This window comes from Salvelinus sp. IW2-2015, linkage group LG4q.1:29 (assembly GCF_002910315.2).
Source record: "Salvelinus sp. IW2-2015 linkage group LG4q.1:29, ASM291031v2, whole genome shotgun sequence".
Lineage (NCBI taxonomy): Eukaryota > Metazoa > Chordata > Actinopteri > Salmoniformes > Salmonidae > Salvelinus > Salvelinus sp. IW2-2015.
The window spans coordinates 59,588,420-59,607,316 of NC_036842.1; the positions used below are offsets into that span (position 1 = coordinate 59,588,420).

Below are 18,897 nucleotides of genomic sequence, written 5' to 3' on the forward strand. Positions count from 1 at the left end.
AAAAAGAGCTTATCATTTTTTCTGCATCTGACGTCATCAACATCATACCCAAGAGGACCGCAACTATCAATGCAACACAGCTTTGCAGCACGTTTTTCTTCCTGATCATGTGAAAGGAAGACAGGGAAAAATGTTAGACTCCAGCCACCCAAGCCATAGACTGTTCTCTCTGCTGCCGCACAGCAAGCGATACCGGTGCATCAAGTCTGACACCAACAGGCCCCTGAACAGCTTCTATCCCTAACTTAATAGCTAACAAAATGGCTACACGGACAATTTGAGTTGACCCTATTTTTCACTGTCTTTATGCAGTCAAACTCCATGTGACCGTTTAGTCACGGTAATAAGGCTTCTCCAAGCTCTGATGCTGCATTAGTAGCCTACCAAACTTGCTAACTGCCTGGTACTCAGCACTCTATTGTCCCTCTAATCACTCTGATATCAATGCAAATGTAATCAGAAAATCTAATCAAACACTTCATGAGAGCCCATGAGCTCATGTTGCGCAAGGTTTCTGTCGGCTGTGCAATTGCGTGAGAAAACAGAGTGATGGCCTCTACTAAAAAGAGGAAAATCCCATCAGCTTTCTATAGGCTAGATTTATTTCTCAACTTTCCTAATATTAAGCACATTGCTTCTCTTTACAACAGGAGTGTAGCCTACCTGGCTGGCATGAAAATTAACCACAGGAAAAGCGTCCTCCATTCGCTATTTAAGTGCATAGATTACATTTATGTTTCCGCTGCTCCTGTTTCGATACAGGTGAATGATAATGGTCCATTCTAAATCATAAAAAAATGTTTACACATATATTATTTAGTATATGTAAAGACAAGATTAAATCAATAATAGTTTGATGGGTGACAATATTAGCCTATCAATTGTGAATTATATATTATCACTTATGAATGATGCCCAGCATAAGAAAATGCCTTTTTTTGCGACTTTTTCTAATCATAGTCACACACCTCATGTAGCCTAGCCCATAGGCCTATACGTTTTGATAAGGTTTGTATCTAAAGTAACTAAAGTGGCCAAATAACTTCTTAAAATGAAGCCTAAAAGAGCCTAACTGGCATTTATAAGCAGCGCATGAGTTAAGTTTGGGGAAGATCATTTTCACCATTAAAATGCACCTTTTATAATAAAAGCATTACAAGAATAATCGCATTTGCGGTCACTTTTGATAATGGTGTTTTCCTGCTAATGGAACATTCGCGCTTATAGCCTACTACCATATGCGCATTGCTGCGCTTATAATGTGAAGAAATAGTCTAATAGTTTATCAACATTTTAAGCTAAACGTTCTGATATGTTGCGTCAGCTACATTGCGTAAAAAAAATGTTTGGGATGCTCGTGGTTGTATTAATTTGGGATCTATCGCATCCCATAACTGTCCCAGACTATGTTTTTAATATTTATTTCTCTCAGAGAACAGAATAGGTTGATTTTTGTGCTATGGGGGATAGTAGATTGACATAGGCTAGTGCTTTTGCTGTTCGTTAGGCCTACTCATCTTGTTGGCTGACGAAAGTAAATGTGGACAGTTCTTCCAATTTCTTCAATATGCGCCTCAGAATTGGATTAGGATGCGCTCAGTTGCGTAACCGATGTGTCTGTCTTCACTTGTAGCCTGTGAGAAAGACATGATCACGTGACGGAGAGCCATGTGAGTGAGAGGTGATTCGGAGGGCACAACGGGTGCAAAAGGCAAAGAGTTTCTTTAGGGCACATTATGGCCACACACAGGGGATGCCGGCGTGAAACTGTAGGCATCATCAAGTGCTTGTCAAATTGTGAATGAGTGACTGATGTAGTGTGTACAGCCTGTGAAAAAACAAAGCAGAGCTCATGCCTTTCAAGCGACATTTTTCAAATCATCATTGGAGTCTCATCATGCAGCCTTAGAATGTATTAAAAATCAAAACATATAGCCCACCATTTGTAGAACAACTAAAGTTACATTAATAACTTAAATTAAGTATATAGGAGTACCTATTTTCTATTAACTGCTCAACACAGGATAGCCACATTCCCTCAAATCATTTGGAGAAAATATCCTTTCTATTTTATTCAGCTTTGTTCAGTTGTATTCTTCATAATATAAAATAATGCCACGGAACTCTAAGCAAATCTTGTCTGCTTAATGACCTAGTGTAGCCCACAGCCATATGGCATAGCAAGATCAGGGCCTAACATAAGGACAACTCATAGTATGCTATTCTGTTCTTCTGAAATAGACTACATTTTCTTCATATCATGTTTCTTTAGAACTGTCTAAAATAAATCATGGATTCATTGTGATGGTGTAGGCTATATTACATGGATTTATTATACTTTTTAATATGTAGATGTTCCAAAGGTCTGCATCAGTGGCTTGTAGGCTGTGCGTTGAAGCCAGGAGATGCTAAATGTGTTTGTTAATTAACGGTAATTTCCCGTGAGACAGACAGTTATTTGCTTGACAATCACCGGCTGATGAATTTTCAGTGACCGCCACAGCCCTACACACAAACACACACACTGACACTCCAACACACACACTCACACACACACACACACACACACACACACACACACACACACACACACACACTGACACACACACACTGACACACAAACAAGGCAAGGCCATGGTGAATATCTGACGCTCATCTTGATACCCCTTTTCTCTCACAGAATTCCCTGTGTCCCCGTGCTCTGAGAGCTCTGAGAGTGTTGGAGGCTCTTTGTCGACCACTGGTGCCCTGAGAGACTCAATCAGTGATGTGGACAGTCTGGGAGAGGACAGTGTCTTCAGAAAGGTGAGCACAGCACACTGGACTGGACCCAGACACTCGCTTTTAGTCACAATACCATGGAAGAACAGGAGTAGGTGTCTTCATCGGCTATGACATGATAGCATATGAGTACATTATAAGTCAGTTCTAGAAAACAAGCAACACGGTCTATGTCTTCCCTGTTGTATGTTTTTGGTGATGTAGTTCCATTGATTTCCCAGCTAGTCTGTTTGTTAATGCATATTCAGACCACAGCAGACTGGTTAGCTTCCTCTACCATGTGACATCAGCAGGCTCCCATGAGCCCTCCTTCCTGGGCCAGCAAACCCCATTATGACCTCATCCCCCTCATTTTCTCCTTTACCGCCCTTCCTTCCCTGCCCTGTCCCCCACCCTTCTTTCATAGTGTACACTCAGTGGAGGGCGGTTGAGGCATAACGGCACTCCAAAGCTGTTTTTCCACTACAGCCTTGGTCCTCATTTCTTTGGTTTCAACAGGCTTTGGTTTCTCTGCCCTCATGAGGTCCTTTCCTCTCCGGGCATCTACTTAGCACTCAACCACACATGCACATGCACACTCTAACTTCAACTCAGTCTGTAGGCTACATGGTTTATTTCATTAGGTTTTCATGTTGGTATGTAGAAAAAAAAAAAAAAAAAAAAAGAGTAAGTTAATGAGTCAAATGTAAGAAACGTTAACAAATGTTTTCTTCCTGAGAAGCTACACAAGTCCCTTCTAACTGCTCCTCCGCCTCCCTTCTTGAGGTTTGTCATTACGCAACAGGTTTTGAAACTTCGGGTGACCTCAGCACTTTGGACAGAGACAGGCAGGCAGTGACCAAAAAAGGACCTGAATAACATGACTCAATTCTACTAGTCTTTTCATTCCTCGAAGGCTCTTTTAAAACGATCCTATTCCAAGTCCAATTTTCTCTAGAGCATATTTTCGAAATGTGCGTTTGTGTGTGTACGTGACTGCGTCACTGCGTGTGATTAGTGTAGGTGTGTGTTTGTGTAGAGAGTGTTAGCTGGCTGACTGCTTCCCTGCTGCGTGATCTCAGGCAGGCTGAGTCATTTGTTCTGGAAGTTAATTTTCCATAGCCTTCTCCTCATAAAGAGGCCTGTATGGTTATTATGCTCCGAGCCACTGCGGCCGACCGTTAGCTTAACACCCGCCCAGCGCTGGCACTGCTAGAGAATGTGAAAACTAATGATACACTCCCAATGAAGATCATCTGCAGCCTGCCTCCCTAAAGGGTGTGTGTTTCAGTTGTTATGTAACCTTTATTGGGCTGGAAAAAACTCTCTCCCATCAGCATGTCTCTCTCCCTGCCTTGCCCTTTCCTCTCGCCAGTCTGAAGCCCGCAGTAAGCTCAGACTAATGGCAGCTCTGATCAGTCATCATCAGGCCTAACCTCCCAGGCCTGGCATGTGTGAGAAACAGCCTGAGAGACAATGAGACAGGACATTTTTGTTTTGACATTTAGGGACACATTTGGCATCATGCTTACCATACATGTTAGATTAGGTTATAATGTGCAATTCCAGCTAAAATAAGTCTGTTCCAGCAAAAAAGTCCCCTACAGACTTTCCCAACCTTAATATATAATATATTGTGCACACTGAAGATCTGTGAGTCGTGACATGTTGGTCCGTTTTATTTTTGAATTGCAATATCCTCTAAAATAAAGTTACCTTGGATGGTTTTGAAGTATGATGTTTTCACACAGCTACTACTTAATTGTGTCACTAAGTCATACCCCGTTCTCCCATGACCACCTCTCTTTGTCTTCATACTTGATGCAAAAGAAGCTCTCCCTCTTTTTTGCACCCAAATATAATGCCTTTGAGTTGTGTTGACTTTTACTCCAGTGGTTAACAGGGTCTCTCTGGGTCCTCTCTGTCCCCAGGCTGTGGATGGGCCAAGGGATAGCACCAGCGGGGTGTCAGTGTCCTTCTCCTCCATAGACGACGTGGCCAGTGTGGGTCCCCTCAGTGCCAGCTCTCAGGGCAGTGTAGGTCCCCTAAGTGTCTCCTCCCTGGGCAGCGTGGGCCCTCCTTGGGCCGTGGCGGGGGCGGTGGGAACTCGGACCAGCTGGAGCTCTGGAGACACCTGGCAGACGACAGGGAAGGGAGGAGAGGAGGAGGAGAGGAAAGACAAGCTGACAGAGGTGCCTGTATGCTCTGCCGTCATGCGCCCGTGTATCCGTTCGCTCTCTCCGTTCCGCCGGCACAGCTGGGGCCCGGGGAAGAATCCTGAAGGAGAAACGGATGTGAACCAACGCAGGTGAGTCCTCTTAGACCCAGACACTGACCTCTTACATGTACCCCACACACACTCACATAAACATACAGTACTCCCCAGGAAGGATAGCTATGGTGGTAAAACGTCATCATCTGTGTGAACCATACACCGCCAACTCCTACAGTATTCTGACTAGTCCTCAGTATGATTATATCTATTGTGGAGTCACTTGAGACTCTGGTAGCCTGGGAAGTACAGTGTACAGGGATGAGACTAGGACAGAGACTGGCTCCCAGAGGAGTGGTCCTCATACGGCCGTGTGTGTGTGTGTGTGTGTGTGTGTGTGTGTGTGTGTGTGTGTGTGTGTGTGTGTGTGTTGGTGTTGTGTGTGTGTGTGTGTGTGTTGATGTTTATGTCTTTGTGATCTGTGCTTGTCCCTCAGAGGGCCTGTGTACAGTATAGTCAGCCTGGAGGCTCCTCTGTGTAAGTGGACTTTGTGGGAAAGACCTGGTCCCAGTCAAAGGTTAAACACTGACCTCTGACCTCTTTCAACAGCTGCGCGAGCTGTTTGCGAAGTACTGTACCATCACTCCTCTGACATCATCACTCATTCTGCTCAATGTTTCAGTCTGCGAGACACTATCCAGAGGCTTGCCTTGAATAGCCTTTGTTTTTATTGCTACCAATTCCTTCTTACTCATTTTCACCCATTTGGTCATGTATTGTACTGTCAGTGCTCCCATCACTCTCTGTCCGTCCCACCTTTCATGTCTTCTGATCATCTCTCCATTCATCTTCTCAGTTCGTTGCGAAGTCAAGGGGAGGGGAAGCCTCGAAAGCCAACGTTTCATAGGAGAAGGTACCACACAGTTATTTCTCAATGTTTCCATTCTGACTCTCCCCGGTGTGTTGCAATTACGGGAAGAAAATGCTAAACCTACTTTTACCTTTATCACACGTATGCTATGGAAAAGTCATTTCTAAAACGGTATGAGAGTACTGTCAAGTTATGTCTGGAGAGAGTGGAAACCAAGCAAAATAGTATTTTCCTCCAATAAAATACTTTATCAAACCACTTCAATAGGGGGGAAAAAGCCTACATTTTACTGCAGTGGGCTAAATCATTGTCATTGTAAATAAGAATTTGTTCTTAACTGACTTGCCTAGTTAAATAAAGGTTAAATAAAAAAATAAAAAATATTAATCAGGGTCACAGAGTTTTTCTTGGTAGTCTTAAACAAATCTACTTTGAAACAAAAGTCTACACCTCACACACATGGTTGTGGGCTTAAAAAGAAGACACCTGTACCATGTCAGATATAGAGTTGAAATATATTCCATTTTGAGTTTGCATCCCAATATTATACTTTATATACATCACAGAAGACTGAAATATAACAAAACCTTTTGACATAGAAGAAACATCAGATTTTTGGTGTAAAAAAAAAGAAAATAATGTTTATTAATAATGAACAATATTAATAACATCCGACTGCAGGATTAATCGTTAACCCACCACTTTCACCTTTGACCCCCCCTTCACCCTGTAATAACGTCACCCTGTTTCTCCTCCCTTTGTCCACCCATCTCTCCTGTCCCTCTCCATCCCTCTCCCTGGCATCTCCCTGTCAGTATGAGCTGGTGTCCCTCCAACGTCCCCCCTCCCCACCCGGAACAGATTGATAGCAGAAGGTATGCCATCACTGTGTGTCAACTAACTGCCTAGGGAGAGAAATAAAGATGGAAAGAATGCACTGACAGTATAGGAGGATTAACAAGATGAGAAATAAAAAAGAGAGAGGAGCCCCTGCATGTTCTGTGCTCTGTGCGGGATGTACTGTATCTGGCTTGGTGTGCGCTTTGTCACTGCTGCTTTCACTGTGGTCTCTTTGTCTTTGTCACTTTGTTGGTCGGTCGTGGTCGACCTCAGGGATGCAGTCACTTCTCTTCTGCCTCTCTCTCTCTCTCTGAGACAAGGAAGCTAGAATTTAGAGAGGAAGCATCATGCATCTTTAGAACAATCATATTTTACTGCTACACTGCTAGTTAACTATGGCAAAGCTTAAAACAACCAATATAAGCATCGTCATCAGTGAGCCATACATGTGAGTTATGGTTTTACTTCAGTTACCTCGCTTGGCAGCTTCAGTGAGAGGACCGATCAATACACAGCCGGGAACGAGGTGCAAGTTATTTTGTACACCAATACTGAATGCTGATTTCTTATACATTCATGATCTCAAGTGTGTTATTTGATAGTTGTTATTTAACATGAATTGTTCTGTTGTCTTAAATGTTCTACATCTTTTTAATCAACTAAACTTTAGGTTGCCAACCTGAAATTGAAGCTTTGGGGGGGGGGAAATATTTATTATACTTCAGTTATTTCCCCTTTATATTATGTTTAGGTTTGCATGTATGTGCTCCTTCCTGTTTGTGCTGGTGTTCATTTATTCCTCTTTGGCTATACATGCTTTCCTTCCTTCCTCCCATCATCTCCTCACTGCCGTCCTGCAGGGATCTAGTTCAGTGTCTACATGTGCATGTACTTGTGCGCTACATGTGTCTGGTTTCAGTTTTGAGCCAGCTGATTGATCATCTGCCTGGAGCATGAGGATCTGCTGGGTGTGAGTTCACTGCCTGCCTCTGGTTTAAACATCTCTCGGGGCGTTAGTATCTATTGTCCCGAAGCAAAATGCTTTCAGTAACTCACACAGTTTTGTTGTGTTGTGGCTGCAGTTACAGTTTGGAGGGCCTGGCTGGAGAGGAGGATGCTGGGAAGGCTTCCGCCAACGTGGGGAGCGCTGGACGTGTGACACGCCTGGACAGTGAGGAGAGAGGCTCGCTTCTGTCCCTGACAGAGGAGCAGGAGTCAGACCTTGGCGACTACTGCAGCAGCCTCGACAGCCAGGTATGTGTCCAGGCTTATCTTTACCATATGGGTCCTGTGTCTTGCTTGCGCAAAGACTTGCGCAATCGCCGAATCTTTGTAACTTCCCGTGTAGAGTGGCTCTCTGTATGCACAGTAGTTGAGTGATTCGTGTTTTATTTGATTGCAGACAGCTCACTGATCACGCTCTCTCTCCTCTATTTCAGCTATCAGGGAGAGTTATGCCTGTGAGACGTCCCCTCATACCTCACCAAGTGCTCACCAAGTCGGTGTCCATGCTGGCCATCAGTCACAGAGACCTGGACGGTGAGGCTCACTCTAACACGTTAACACTTTCTCTGGGTTCCCCTCTACAGCACACGTGTCAAACTCATTCCACGGAGGGCCGGGTGTATGCGAGTTTTCGCTCCACCCTTGTACTTAAGGTCACTGATTAGTAAGGAACTCCCCTCACCTTGTACTGCAGTGGGCTACATCAGTGTCACGCCCAGTGTTTCTTGGTAGTCTTAAAGAAATCTACTTAACTTCTCTGGGATAAGTGGGACGGTAGCGTCCCACTTGGCCAAAATCCAGAAAAAATGTAGCGCTATACTATAAAAATCAATCTTTCATGAAATCACACATGAATGACACCAAATTAAAGCTACACATGTTGTGAATCCAGCCAACATGTCTGATTTCAAAAAGGATTTACGGGGAAAGCACACCAAACAATTATGTTAGCTCAGTACATAGCCACAGAAAAACACAGCCATTTTCCCAGCAAAAGATAGTAGTCACAAAAACAGAAATAGAGATAAAATTAATCACTAACCTTTGATGATCTTCATCAGATGACACTCATAGGACATCATGTTACACAATACAWTTWTGTTTTGTTCGATAATGTGCATATTTATATCCACAAATCTCGGTTTACATTGGCGCCATGTTCAGAAATGCCTCTAAAATATCCGGAGTAATTGCAGAGAGCCACGTCAAATAACAGAAATACTCATCATAAACTTTGATGAAAGATACATGTTTTACACAGAATTATAGATACACTTGTTCTTAATGCAACCGCTGCCTCAGATTATTTATTTTTTTATTACGTAAAAAGCACACCATGCAATAATCTGAGACGGCGCTCAGATATAACAACATTTCTCCGCCATGTTGGAGTCAACAGAAATACGAAATTACATCATAAATATTCCCTTACCTTTGATTATGTTCATCAGAATGCACTGCCAGGAGTCCTAGTTCCACAATAAATGTTTGTTTTGTTCGATAATTTCCATTACTTATGTCCAATTAGATACTTTTGCTAGCATGTGTAGTACACGTGTCCAAACGCTCGCGCAGGTGCAGGCAAACGTCGGACGAATACTTCAAAAAGTTATATTACAAGTCGAATAAACTGGTCAAACTAAGTAGAGAATCAATCTTCAGGATGTTGTTATAATATATATCCAATAACGTTCCAACCGGAGAATTCCTTCATGTCTGTATAAGTAATGGAACGCAAGGCGATATCATGAGGAAAACGCGTGAGCAAGAACTGTCAATCTGCCAGACCAATGACTGAAACACCTCCCATCCAGCCCCAGATCACACTAGAGGCTTCATTCAGCGTTCTACAGACTGTTGACATCTAGTGGAAGGCGTAGGAAGTGCAAACAGATCCATATATTACAGGGAATTGAATAGGCGATGACTTTAACATCGACCAGTCTCAGAATTCTCACTTCCTGTTTGGATTTTTTCTCTGGTTTTTGCCTGCCATATGAGTTCTGTTATACTCACAGACATCATTCAAACAGTTTTAGAAACTTCAGAGTGTTTTCTATCCAATAGTAATAATAATATGCATATATTAGCATCTGGGACAGAGTAGGAAGCAGTTCACTGTGGGCACGCAATTCATCCAAAAGTGAAAATGCTGCCCCCTATATCAAGAAGTTAAAAACAAAAGTATACACCACACACACATGGTTATGGGCTTAAAATAAGATGTTGAAATGTATTCAATTTTGAGTTTGAATTGCAATATTACACTTTATATACATCACAGAAGACTGAAATATGACAAAACCTTTTGACATAGAAACACAGGATTTTCAGTGTTAAAAAAAACGAAGTTGATTAGTTATACAATTATGAAAAATATTAATAACGTTCCACCCATGAGGCCACTAGAGGGCGATTTGGTCAATTGACTGCAGGAAAGGGAAACATTTTTATACCTGTAGACCCTGCCCTCCGTGGAATGAGTTTGACCCCCCTGCACTACAGCCTTCTCTCTGTCTGTGGTGGCATGGTGGCACAAAAGGCCAGGCCTCTATCTATCCAACAATCAAGTCTCCTGTCATCTGCTGTTTCCAACCTCGTCCTTCAGGTCCATTTTCCCTCTGTACCTCTGCTGTGCATTTTCCAGACAGTTGACAGGAACAGCATCCAATCAGGTGGTTAGTTCACCCCTCTCAATCCCAATCTCCTCTGGGGCTAACCGAGGCTACTGTTACAGCTTCTCCTCACTATCACTGGGGTGGTGATTTCTCCCTTCTCTGGTTTCCCTGTCCCTTTGTGTGGGGTGTCACTCATTCAATCACTTGGAAGGGAATGAGGTCAAGTCTGTGTAGGGCTCACTTGATCACTTTGAAGGCATTGAGGTTCCACCCAGGTTCTTGTGCTCATTTAACGCGTGATTTGATGTCTTTTGTACCCTTGAACTGGATAGCGAGCGGACGGACTCGACCAAAGAGACGCATCTCCTTCTCCTTCAGCATCCCCAAATCTAGAACATTATTTTCTATTGGCTCTTCCTCCAGTGATGAGGAGGAGGTTGTGAGTAAGTACTGTACAGCTCCCAGAATGCCCTGAGTGCCCACCTAGCCCCTGGCTGCTTCCTGTGTAGTGTGCCTCTTCTTCTGCCCGTGTCACTAAACGGACGTCACATCCCGCTAAACTCTAAATCCAACCCTAATCTCTGTTTGGTCCCCTCCCCTTAACAGGGTCAATGTCTCTGAAGTTGTAGACAGGTCATTTGGTTTGAGAGAAATTCAACATGTACATAGCTTTGTTTTCAAACAAGTAGGTTCTCATCTGCAGTCACCAAAACTGAACAGGTGATCAAATATGCACTGGTAATGAAAGTCGATTTAGTGAAAATTCAAGCAAAGTGTTTATGAATAGAATAAGGCAATTGCTTCCACATAGACTATTAGTCTTGTAAATTGGGCGAGTCTGACCAGTGCACTAATTGTGTCTGTTGAGTTATTGTGCTCTATGTTATTTTCTGACTATTGCTTCATCTATTTTATGAAAGCAATGCCTACAGCTTAGTTCTGAAAATCTTGGTTACCATGACAAGAACTGAAGAAGAATGAAAGGATTATGCCAAACCATGTCCATGTTTTTCATTTCAGTCTAATTCAAAATAAATTTAAAAAATCCGCCAAGATGTTCACATATTTATTAAATGTTCATGAAACAGTCAAGGACAAGATTGACTCTTTTGTCCTTTTAAGAGCGTTGTATTTATGAACGATTTGTACATTGCTGAAAACCTAGCAACAGCAGCAGACTCAATGAGATCTTTTATAAGAATAAAAACTGCAGCTTCAGAGTAGAAAGCCCTCTGCAGTCCAGTCAGCCATCTGGAATCATCATCATCATTGATTCTGCCCTTATTGAATATCTGCAGGAGACGCCCATGACCCCACAATCTATTTCCCACTATTGGTATCGAACTGAGACTAAAGAATCAGCTTTCTCCTAGCACAGATTTCCCCAGGTCCCCAAGTAGCCCTTTTCCTATTGTATTTGACATGGCTGCCATGCATATTATGTCCCTCCTGTGAGTTTTCCACATATTTCTTCCCCTTTTTCTTTCCATCACTTCTATTTATTCCCCCTAGCCTCCATTCTTTGAAATCCACATAAACACATTTCAAAGTGTTCCTTTTGGGCTTCACAGCTGCTAAAAAGGATTGAGTTTCCTTTAGGAAATTTCACTGCTGCTTTCACACTCCTTTGAGCCTCGTAAGAACGGCTTGTATATTATTTTGGGGGCGAACGATAGGAAGAAAATCCCTGGCCGTTACTGGGGGATGACGTTTCAGAGGGCTTTCGCTGCTCTAGCATTTCAGAGCTACATTAAGAGCTGTAAGAGATGTTGCATGGCAGTTTTTGAAAGTGTCTCTGTGTTTGTCACGTGATGTGTGCCTTATTGAGCTTTGCTGGAGGACTGTGTTTGGGCCCTAGTAACTTTCTTTATTACTGTCCGCCCATGACTACTACTGGAAATATATGATGTCTTATGTTCACATTCCTTAGTGTATGTATTTTTTATGTTAATTGGCTATGTCCTTAACCATATTACCCAGTGTGCAATTCCACATGTAACCCGTCCTACCAAGTACCCACTGGTTCAGTTGGATGTTTGTACAAACGTGTTATGTGATATCACCTTTGCTTGGAAATGTCTTGTAATGATTATGTAATATGTCATTTATACATGTACTGAACCACAATTCTGATAAAAATATGACAAGCCTGTTTCATGGTTATATACTGTAAGTCTATGATTTTATACAGAGGAATTCCAGTCTGTAATTTCAACATGTTATTTTAACATGCTTCCATTGGTCCAGCTCATCACCCCCTCTCTCTATTTCTACCGTAGGATTGGGATCCTACTCCAGCACCTCTGGATCACTAGAGTACAGGTACGACAGAGACTTTCTTTTCAATGGGGCTGTTCTTACAATGTGTACTATGATTGCTATTTCTCCAGCAGAACAAGTGTAAATGGCCGTATGTTCAGTGCATTTTTCCTTGTCTGGTTCAGCATCTCTGAGGAGGACCCGGGTCCCCTGCGGAGTTACACTGAGGGGAGACAAGGGACCAAGGTCAGCCGCACTTTCAGTTACCTCAAGAGCAAAATGAGTACTAAGAAGAACAAGGTGAGTCTGTCCATTCAGCATTTCCACCTCTCCTCCTCCTGCTTCTCTTCCTTTCCTCCTCCATTTCCTCCTCTCCTCCTCCTCCTGCTTCTCTTCCTTTCTTCCTCCATTTCCTCCTCTCCTCCTCCTGCTTCTCTTCCTTTCCTCCTCTCCCTCCTCCCTGCTTCCTTTTCTTTGCCTCCATTTCTTCCTCTCCTCCTCCTGCTTCTCTTCCTTTCCTCCTCCTCCGACTCCATTTCCTCCTCTCCTCCTCCTGCTTCTCTTCCTTTCCTCCTCCATTTCCTCCTCTCCTCCTCCTCCTGCTTCTCTTCCTTTCCTCCTCCTCCTCCTCCTCCATTTCCTCCTCTCCTCCACTTCCTGCACTAGCAGAGCACAGGGACTGGCTCAGAATTGTATGTGAGAGGATAAATCAAGTTGTATTGGTTAATTGAATTGAAGAAGCCCCAGTAGTACATTTTCACTCTGACCCTAGCGCTATTGTTCCCTCTTGGTCTTTCTGACGTTAAATCAAATGGATTATTAGGTGTTCAAAGGCTTCTCAATACATACAGTTCTATGGATACATTTATACAGAGTACATGTATTCAGAAGGGATTTAGAGTATCTTTCTGTTAGGTAAGTGTATCCGTCTGTGAGTTGTGAGTAGCAGAGCGAGGCGCCTGTTCTGCACGCAGTAGGGAAGTCAAACAGGAAACAGAGGCATGCTGTGGTCTTTCTCAAAAAGCCGTCTGTATGGCATCACTGCTTCTGCGAAAACAAACCACTCTCTTAGGTTTAATTCAACAAAGAAAATCAAAATAAAATTTATTTATATAGCCCTTCGTACATCAGCTGATATCTCAAAGTGCCGTACAGAAACCCAGCCTAAAACCCCAAACAGCAATCAATGCAGGTGTAGAAGCACGGTGGCTAGGAAAAACTCCCTAGAAAGGCCAAAACCTAGGAAGAAACCTAGAGAGGAACCAGACTATGAGGGATGGCCAGTCCTCTTCTGGCTGTGCCGGGTGGAGATTATAACAGAACATGGCCAAGATGTTCAAATGTTCATAAATGACCAGCATGGTCAAATAATAAACATCACAGTAGTTGTTCTCCCATGTTTCCTGATAACATTACAGTAAAAAACAGTAACGCCCAGACCATGCATCAGCACAGTTCTCATGTGATTTTATTTCCCTGTGATTGTATCCCCAAAAATATATTTTATTTTCATTAAGACATGTTCATACTTGAAGTATGTACAGTGTACATACTGTAGAAAAATTTGCTGAGATTGCGAGCTAGAGGCCGGAAGCTGCAGTGGGGCGGGTGTGTAACAGAGACGGCAGACTACAGCAGTGCAGAGGCACAGATCCTACCTCCACCACCCCCCTCATCCTACACATGGTATCTCACTTCCTCCTGTTGAGCTGATGGCTGGCGTCATGGGAACGCCAGTGTTCTGTCTGTAGAGGCTGTAGCGCCTGTTGTTCCAGACCAGCGAACAGACTGTTACTGTAATGTTGTGTAGACGTCTCCTGGCACACGGTCGCTCCCTGAAGCTGAGGGCTGAGGCAGGACAGGATGAGGTAGGGGATATTGGTCATTTGGGAATTCTGGGAAGAAACTGGGAGTTGTTAGTCACCATAATGTACTTAGTCACTAACTACTGCATGTCGAAGGTGTGCCTCGCACTTTCCCAATGTAACTTTGTACTGTATTTGTTTATCATATCTACTAGTTTATTTCTATGACGTCGAACGGTGTGGAGTCTTCGTTGGCAGCCTGTGACTTGTGTTTTGATGAGAAGTGAAGAAGTGTCTCCAGCTTCGTTGTTTAGAGTTGACTAGTGCCTGGCTCACGGCACAGCGCTCAGATGGGAACACACCATGATACTCTTCTCACCACACATTCTTCCCTCTTTCAGGAGAATTGATTTTAGCATCGTATTTAGGTTGAGTCAGAATCGTAGGATATTGGTTGTTTCCTGTACCCATCAACAATTAGTGTCTCTGTACAATACACCTGATTGTGTGTTTTCTGTCAGCCCGGTGTATTGTCTGTGGTTACGTTGATATACTGTAACCTTTTGTCTGAATTAAGTTTCTGTTTGTGAATGAGACTTCTAGATCGGAAATATTAGGAAGGGGTTTTTGACTAGTGGTCAATGATGTCGGCATACTTCCTCAGTATATCTTTGTGCAAGTGACTCATGCATCTCGTCTTTGGCTAACTATTATCCAAGCGTGAGATCTATTTGTAAGACCTTGATTGCTTAACTACCGAAAGCATCACTGTGCTTTGACTCAGATAATTGATGGCGGTTTTTCTTTGTGTCTCTAACCCCTTGCAGGAGAAAGACAAAGATAAGGGTCAGGGTAAGGAGAAAGACACCAAGGAGAAGAAGACCCTGAACGGTCATCTCTTCAGCTCTGTGAACCCAGCCCCCTCCACAACCTGCCACCAGTGCAACAAACCCATCAACACTAAAGAAGCGTTCCTCTGTACCAGTAAGACACCCCCTCCTCTTCTGTAAACCACTTCCTCCTCCTCCTCTTCTTCCTCCTCCTCTGTCAACCAGCCCACGTCAGGTGTTATGAGAGAGCAGATTCCACAGTACACAACTATTCATTTTTGTTCCAGGGTAGGAGACAGGGCTCTAGTTTTATTAACCCCTCAAAACCCCTATTTCTTTACATGGTGGTTATATAGGCCTATGATTGGTGCTGCTCTGGACAATTACTTTGGGTTTCTACCTGTAGGTTTTCAGGGGCCCACGCTGTGTTTGCAGTCATTGTGTAATGTCTGGTGATGGAACGTCTTACTTTGGTTCCAAGCCATGTGACAAAATGGTGACTACTTACTATATTCAGTTCCCTGAAACGGCCTAGTCAGCTTGTCTAGTTGAGAAAGTCCATACTAAGCAAAACACAGGAAATCCTACATGGCGAGGGTCTGTCTGAGGAGAACTTAAGAGGATGTTGTTTATTTTGGGGCCAACAGAAGTGGACGTATAGAACCTCTCTGTCACGGCAGTATGTACATTCCTCCCACCATCTTTGTATGGACAGCAGCTTGCATTAGAACAGCAGAGTAGCCTACTCCCAAGCCTAGTTCTCAAACTCTTTTGTTTGTTGTCAGTCTGTCTGAAGCGTGATGGACTGGGTGGGTCTGTCCCAGTGAAGAGGGGGTGGGTGGTTAGATGGAACCAGGGACGGGACGGATGTGGCCCCCGGCCCAGCCAGTCCACTCAGTCCCCTCAGTCTTTCACTGAGTTGCATCACCCTGCCCCTGACACAGCTGGGAGACGTCAGCTCTGCTCTTACAGCTCGGTTCTGTCTCTCTGCACTTTGCTGTGTGGAGACGAACATCCTGCCTCTCTCTCTCTGTCTGTCTGTCTCTCGGTCTGTCTGTCTGTCTGTCTGTCTCACACACACTAGCGGAGGATCTTGTACTGTAAGCCCTAAGTTAGGTTTCCGTGGCACATTTCTTAGAAGTGACGTAGTTATAGACACGCAGTGTTTCACAGCATTGCGGCCCACATAGGGTTTGACGAGCACGGACCTAGATTTGAAACAAGCCCTTAGTTTTGACAATTTACCTAGTTATTCAGAGGTACCTTGATCAGTGACTGATCCTTATCTCTCTCCTAGCTAGAAAGTCAAATAGGGCTTTGTGGAGAGTGAGGGAGTTTTGTCTGAAATATAAACGAATAGTGTTTATTCTAATGGACACCTGCCTCCTCTCTCTGTTCTCTCAGCTTAACTTTGAGAGATTCAGTCTGTCAGGATCTGTGTTTGACACACAATCAAAACAACTCCCACAAGCTGGCCACGGAAAAATTGAAGGGCACACACCCTGTTGCACAACACAATCCCCTCTCCCTGTTTAAAACCTCCATCTGGGAGAGCGCAACAGCCTGTTCATTGTTGTCTTCCTTCCCTTCTGTTCCCTCCCTGAAGTGTTGTTGTGTTTGTTGGATGGGCTTGACTGGAGGTGCAGAGGAACTCTTTGAACTCAATGGCCTTTTCATACTCCACATTAATCCCTGATTCTTCTGTTAGTCATTGTGTTGCTTTTATGTGGTTAGATGAGCAGTTTTTTGATGGCGCCTGCATTTTCTCCGCGTTTTCAGATGAGAGTTTCCTGTTTCTATAGTTTAGGGTGGTTCAAAGAAGCAGTGTTGATTTGGTATGAGTCACGTGATGCAGGTAAACGAAGCAGTGTTGATTTGGTATGAGTCACGTGATGCAGGTGAACGAAGCTGTGTTGACTTGGTATGAGTCACGTGATGCAGGTGAACGAAGCTGTGTTGATTTGGTATGAGTCACGTGATGCAGGTAAACGAAGCTGTGTTGACTTGGTATGAGTCATGTGATGCAGGTGAACGAAGCTGTGTTGACTTGGTATGAGTCACGTGATGCAGGTGAACGAAGCTGTGTTGACTTGGTATGAGTCACGTGATGCAGGTATAAGGTTGTATTTTTTCTACTTACATTAGAATCACAGTATTCTGTCCTGTGAGATGAGTGGAAGCTTTTTCTGCAGTGTTTGACCGATTGTTCGACCAACTCTTTGTCCTAATGTTGTTTTTCTTCTGATTGTTTCAGACTGCAATGCACAGGTCCATAAGGGCTGCAGAGACAGTCTTCCTGTGTGTGTCCAGGTCAAAATGAAGGTAACGTTTGGCTCTGCTCTGTCTGTCCGCTGTCTACAATGCGTCTTCACTCACATCTACAATGCGTCTTCACTCACATCTACAATGCGTCTTCACTCACACACACAGGAACAGAATGTGCCTGTCCTGTTGGAGCTAGAAACACAAGCATTTCGCTACACCCGCAATAACATCTGCTAAACATGCGCATGTGACCAATACAATTTGATTTGATTTGATCGGTCTCTGTCTAAAGTGTGAATGAATGGGTAACAGGCTTGTTATTGGCATTGATTTAGCGTAATATGTGATACTGCATTTCCGTTGTGTTTTTCAGCAGCAGAAGCAGCAGACCGTGGTAGATTCTGCGTCCGTGTCCGGAGTCATGTTGAGAAGTAAATGTAATACATTCTTCTCTGTCCACTAATTCCATGTCTGTCATTCTGAGCAAACCTGTGTCTGTCTGTTTCTATCTATGCAAATGTGTTCTGGCTCCTGAGGGGAGGACGGCTCACAATAATGGCCGGAATGCGGTTAATGGAATGGTATGAAACGTGTGGTTTTCATGTGTTTGATACCATTCCATTCAGTCCATTACGAGCCGTCCTCCCTTCAGCAGCCTCCACTGATTCTCAAGTACTGCATGTATGTATTCTCAAGTACTGCATGTATGTATTCTCAACTACTGCATGTATATTTGTAAGTACAGTACGTTTGTGTCCATGTGCAGTAGGCTGCCTGTGCATTTATGTGCACCCACACCTCTACGAAATATACTATATACTAATTTCTGTGTTTGTGATCAGCCACGTCGGCGGCGTCTCGGGAGCGTCCGTGGTCTGCCATCTCGCCCCCTGACGACCAGGCCATGGTCATGGTGGCGCCGGTGGTGCCTCGCAGGAATACCAGCATCCTCTCCAGCAACCTGTCCAAGAGCATCTCCATCAGCAACATCGCAGGGTGAGACACAACACCACTCAACCAGCAACCAGCTCACCATCGCCCCCTTCACATACTCAGCTTGTACATTCTCATGCCGACGCGCTCATCAACACTACTGGACCTGTTGTATCACAAGTGTCGTGTCCAATGCATTGTACCGCAATTGTGCAGCCGGAGTGTGTACGGGACTTATGTTTTCACTCTAATAGCCCCTCCTTCACTAACTCTGTTTCTCTCTCACCCTGTCTGTCTGTCCGTGCAGGCCATTGATGGACGAGATGCCTCTGAAGGGCCTGAAGTACCTGTCCCAGTCCACAGACTCACTACACAAGATCTCCAAGGTCAACGAGTCCACTGAGTCTCTCACCGATGAAGGTGAGTTACCCTGAGAGACCTCAAGTCACAGAGCCTGTATTGTCTAATCATATTCCCCCATCATTGCCTGTATTGTCTA

General features: G+C 43.9%; 1 protein-coding gene across 9 annotated transcripts in view; it reads left to right on the forward strand.

Moving 5' to 3' along the window:
- akap13 (A-kinase anchoring protein 13) overlaps window positions 1-18,897 on the forward strand; it is a 94,015-nt gene that overhangs the window by 63,526 nt on the left and 11,592 nt on the right. For 2 of the 9 annotated variants that reach the window (XM_023985212.3, XM_023985214.2), the window contains exons 10-23: window positions 2,681-2,805; window positions 4,692-5,068; window positions 5,829-5,885; window positions 6,659-6,718; window positions 7,766-7,937; window positions 8,123-8,222; window positions 10,639-10,749; window positions 12,586-12,628; window positions 12,751-12,865; window positions 15,198-15,354; window positions 17,455-17,522; window positions 17,839-17,902; window positions 18,308-18,461; window positions 18,706-18,818. In XM_023985212.3, coding sequence (XP_023840980.1) covers window positions 2,681-2,805; window positions 4,692-5,068; window positions 5,829-5,885; window positions 6,659-6,718; window positions 7,766-7,937; window positions 8,123-8,222; window positions 10,639-10,749; window positions 12,586-12,628; window positions 12,751-12,865; window positions 15,198-15,354; window positions 17,455-17,522; window positions 17,839-17,902; window positions 18,308-18,461; window positions 18,706-18,818 — 1,716 coding nt within the window. The remainder of the gene's footprint in view (window positions 1-2,680; window positions 2,806-4,691; window positions 5,069-5,828; window positions 5,886-6,658; window positions 6,719-7,765; window positions 7,938-8,122; window positions 8,223-10,638; window positions 10,750-12,585; window positions 12,629-12,750; window positions 12,866-15,197; window positions 15,355-17,454; window positions 17,523-17,838; window positions 17,903-18,307; window positions 18,462-18,705; window positions 18,819-18,897) is intronic. The other 7 variants (XM_023985215.3, XM_023985213.3, XM_023985216.3 and 4 more) reach the window with 7 other exon arrangements.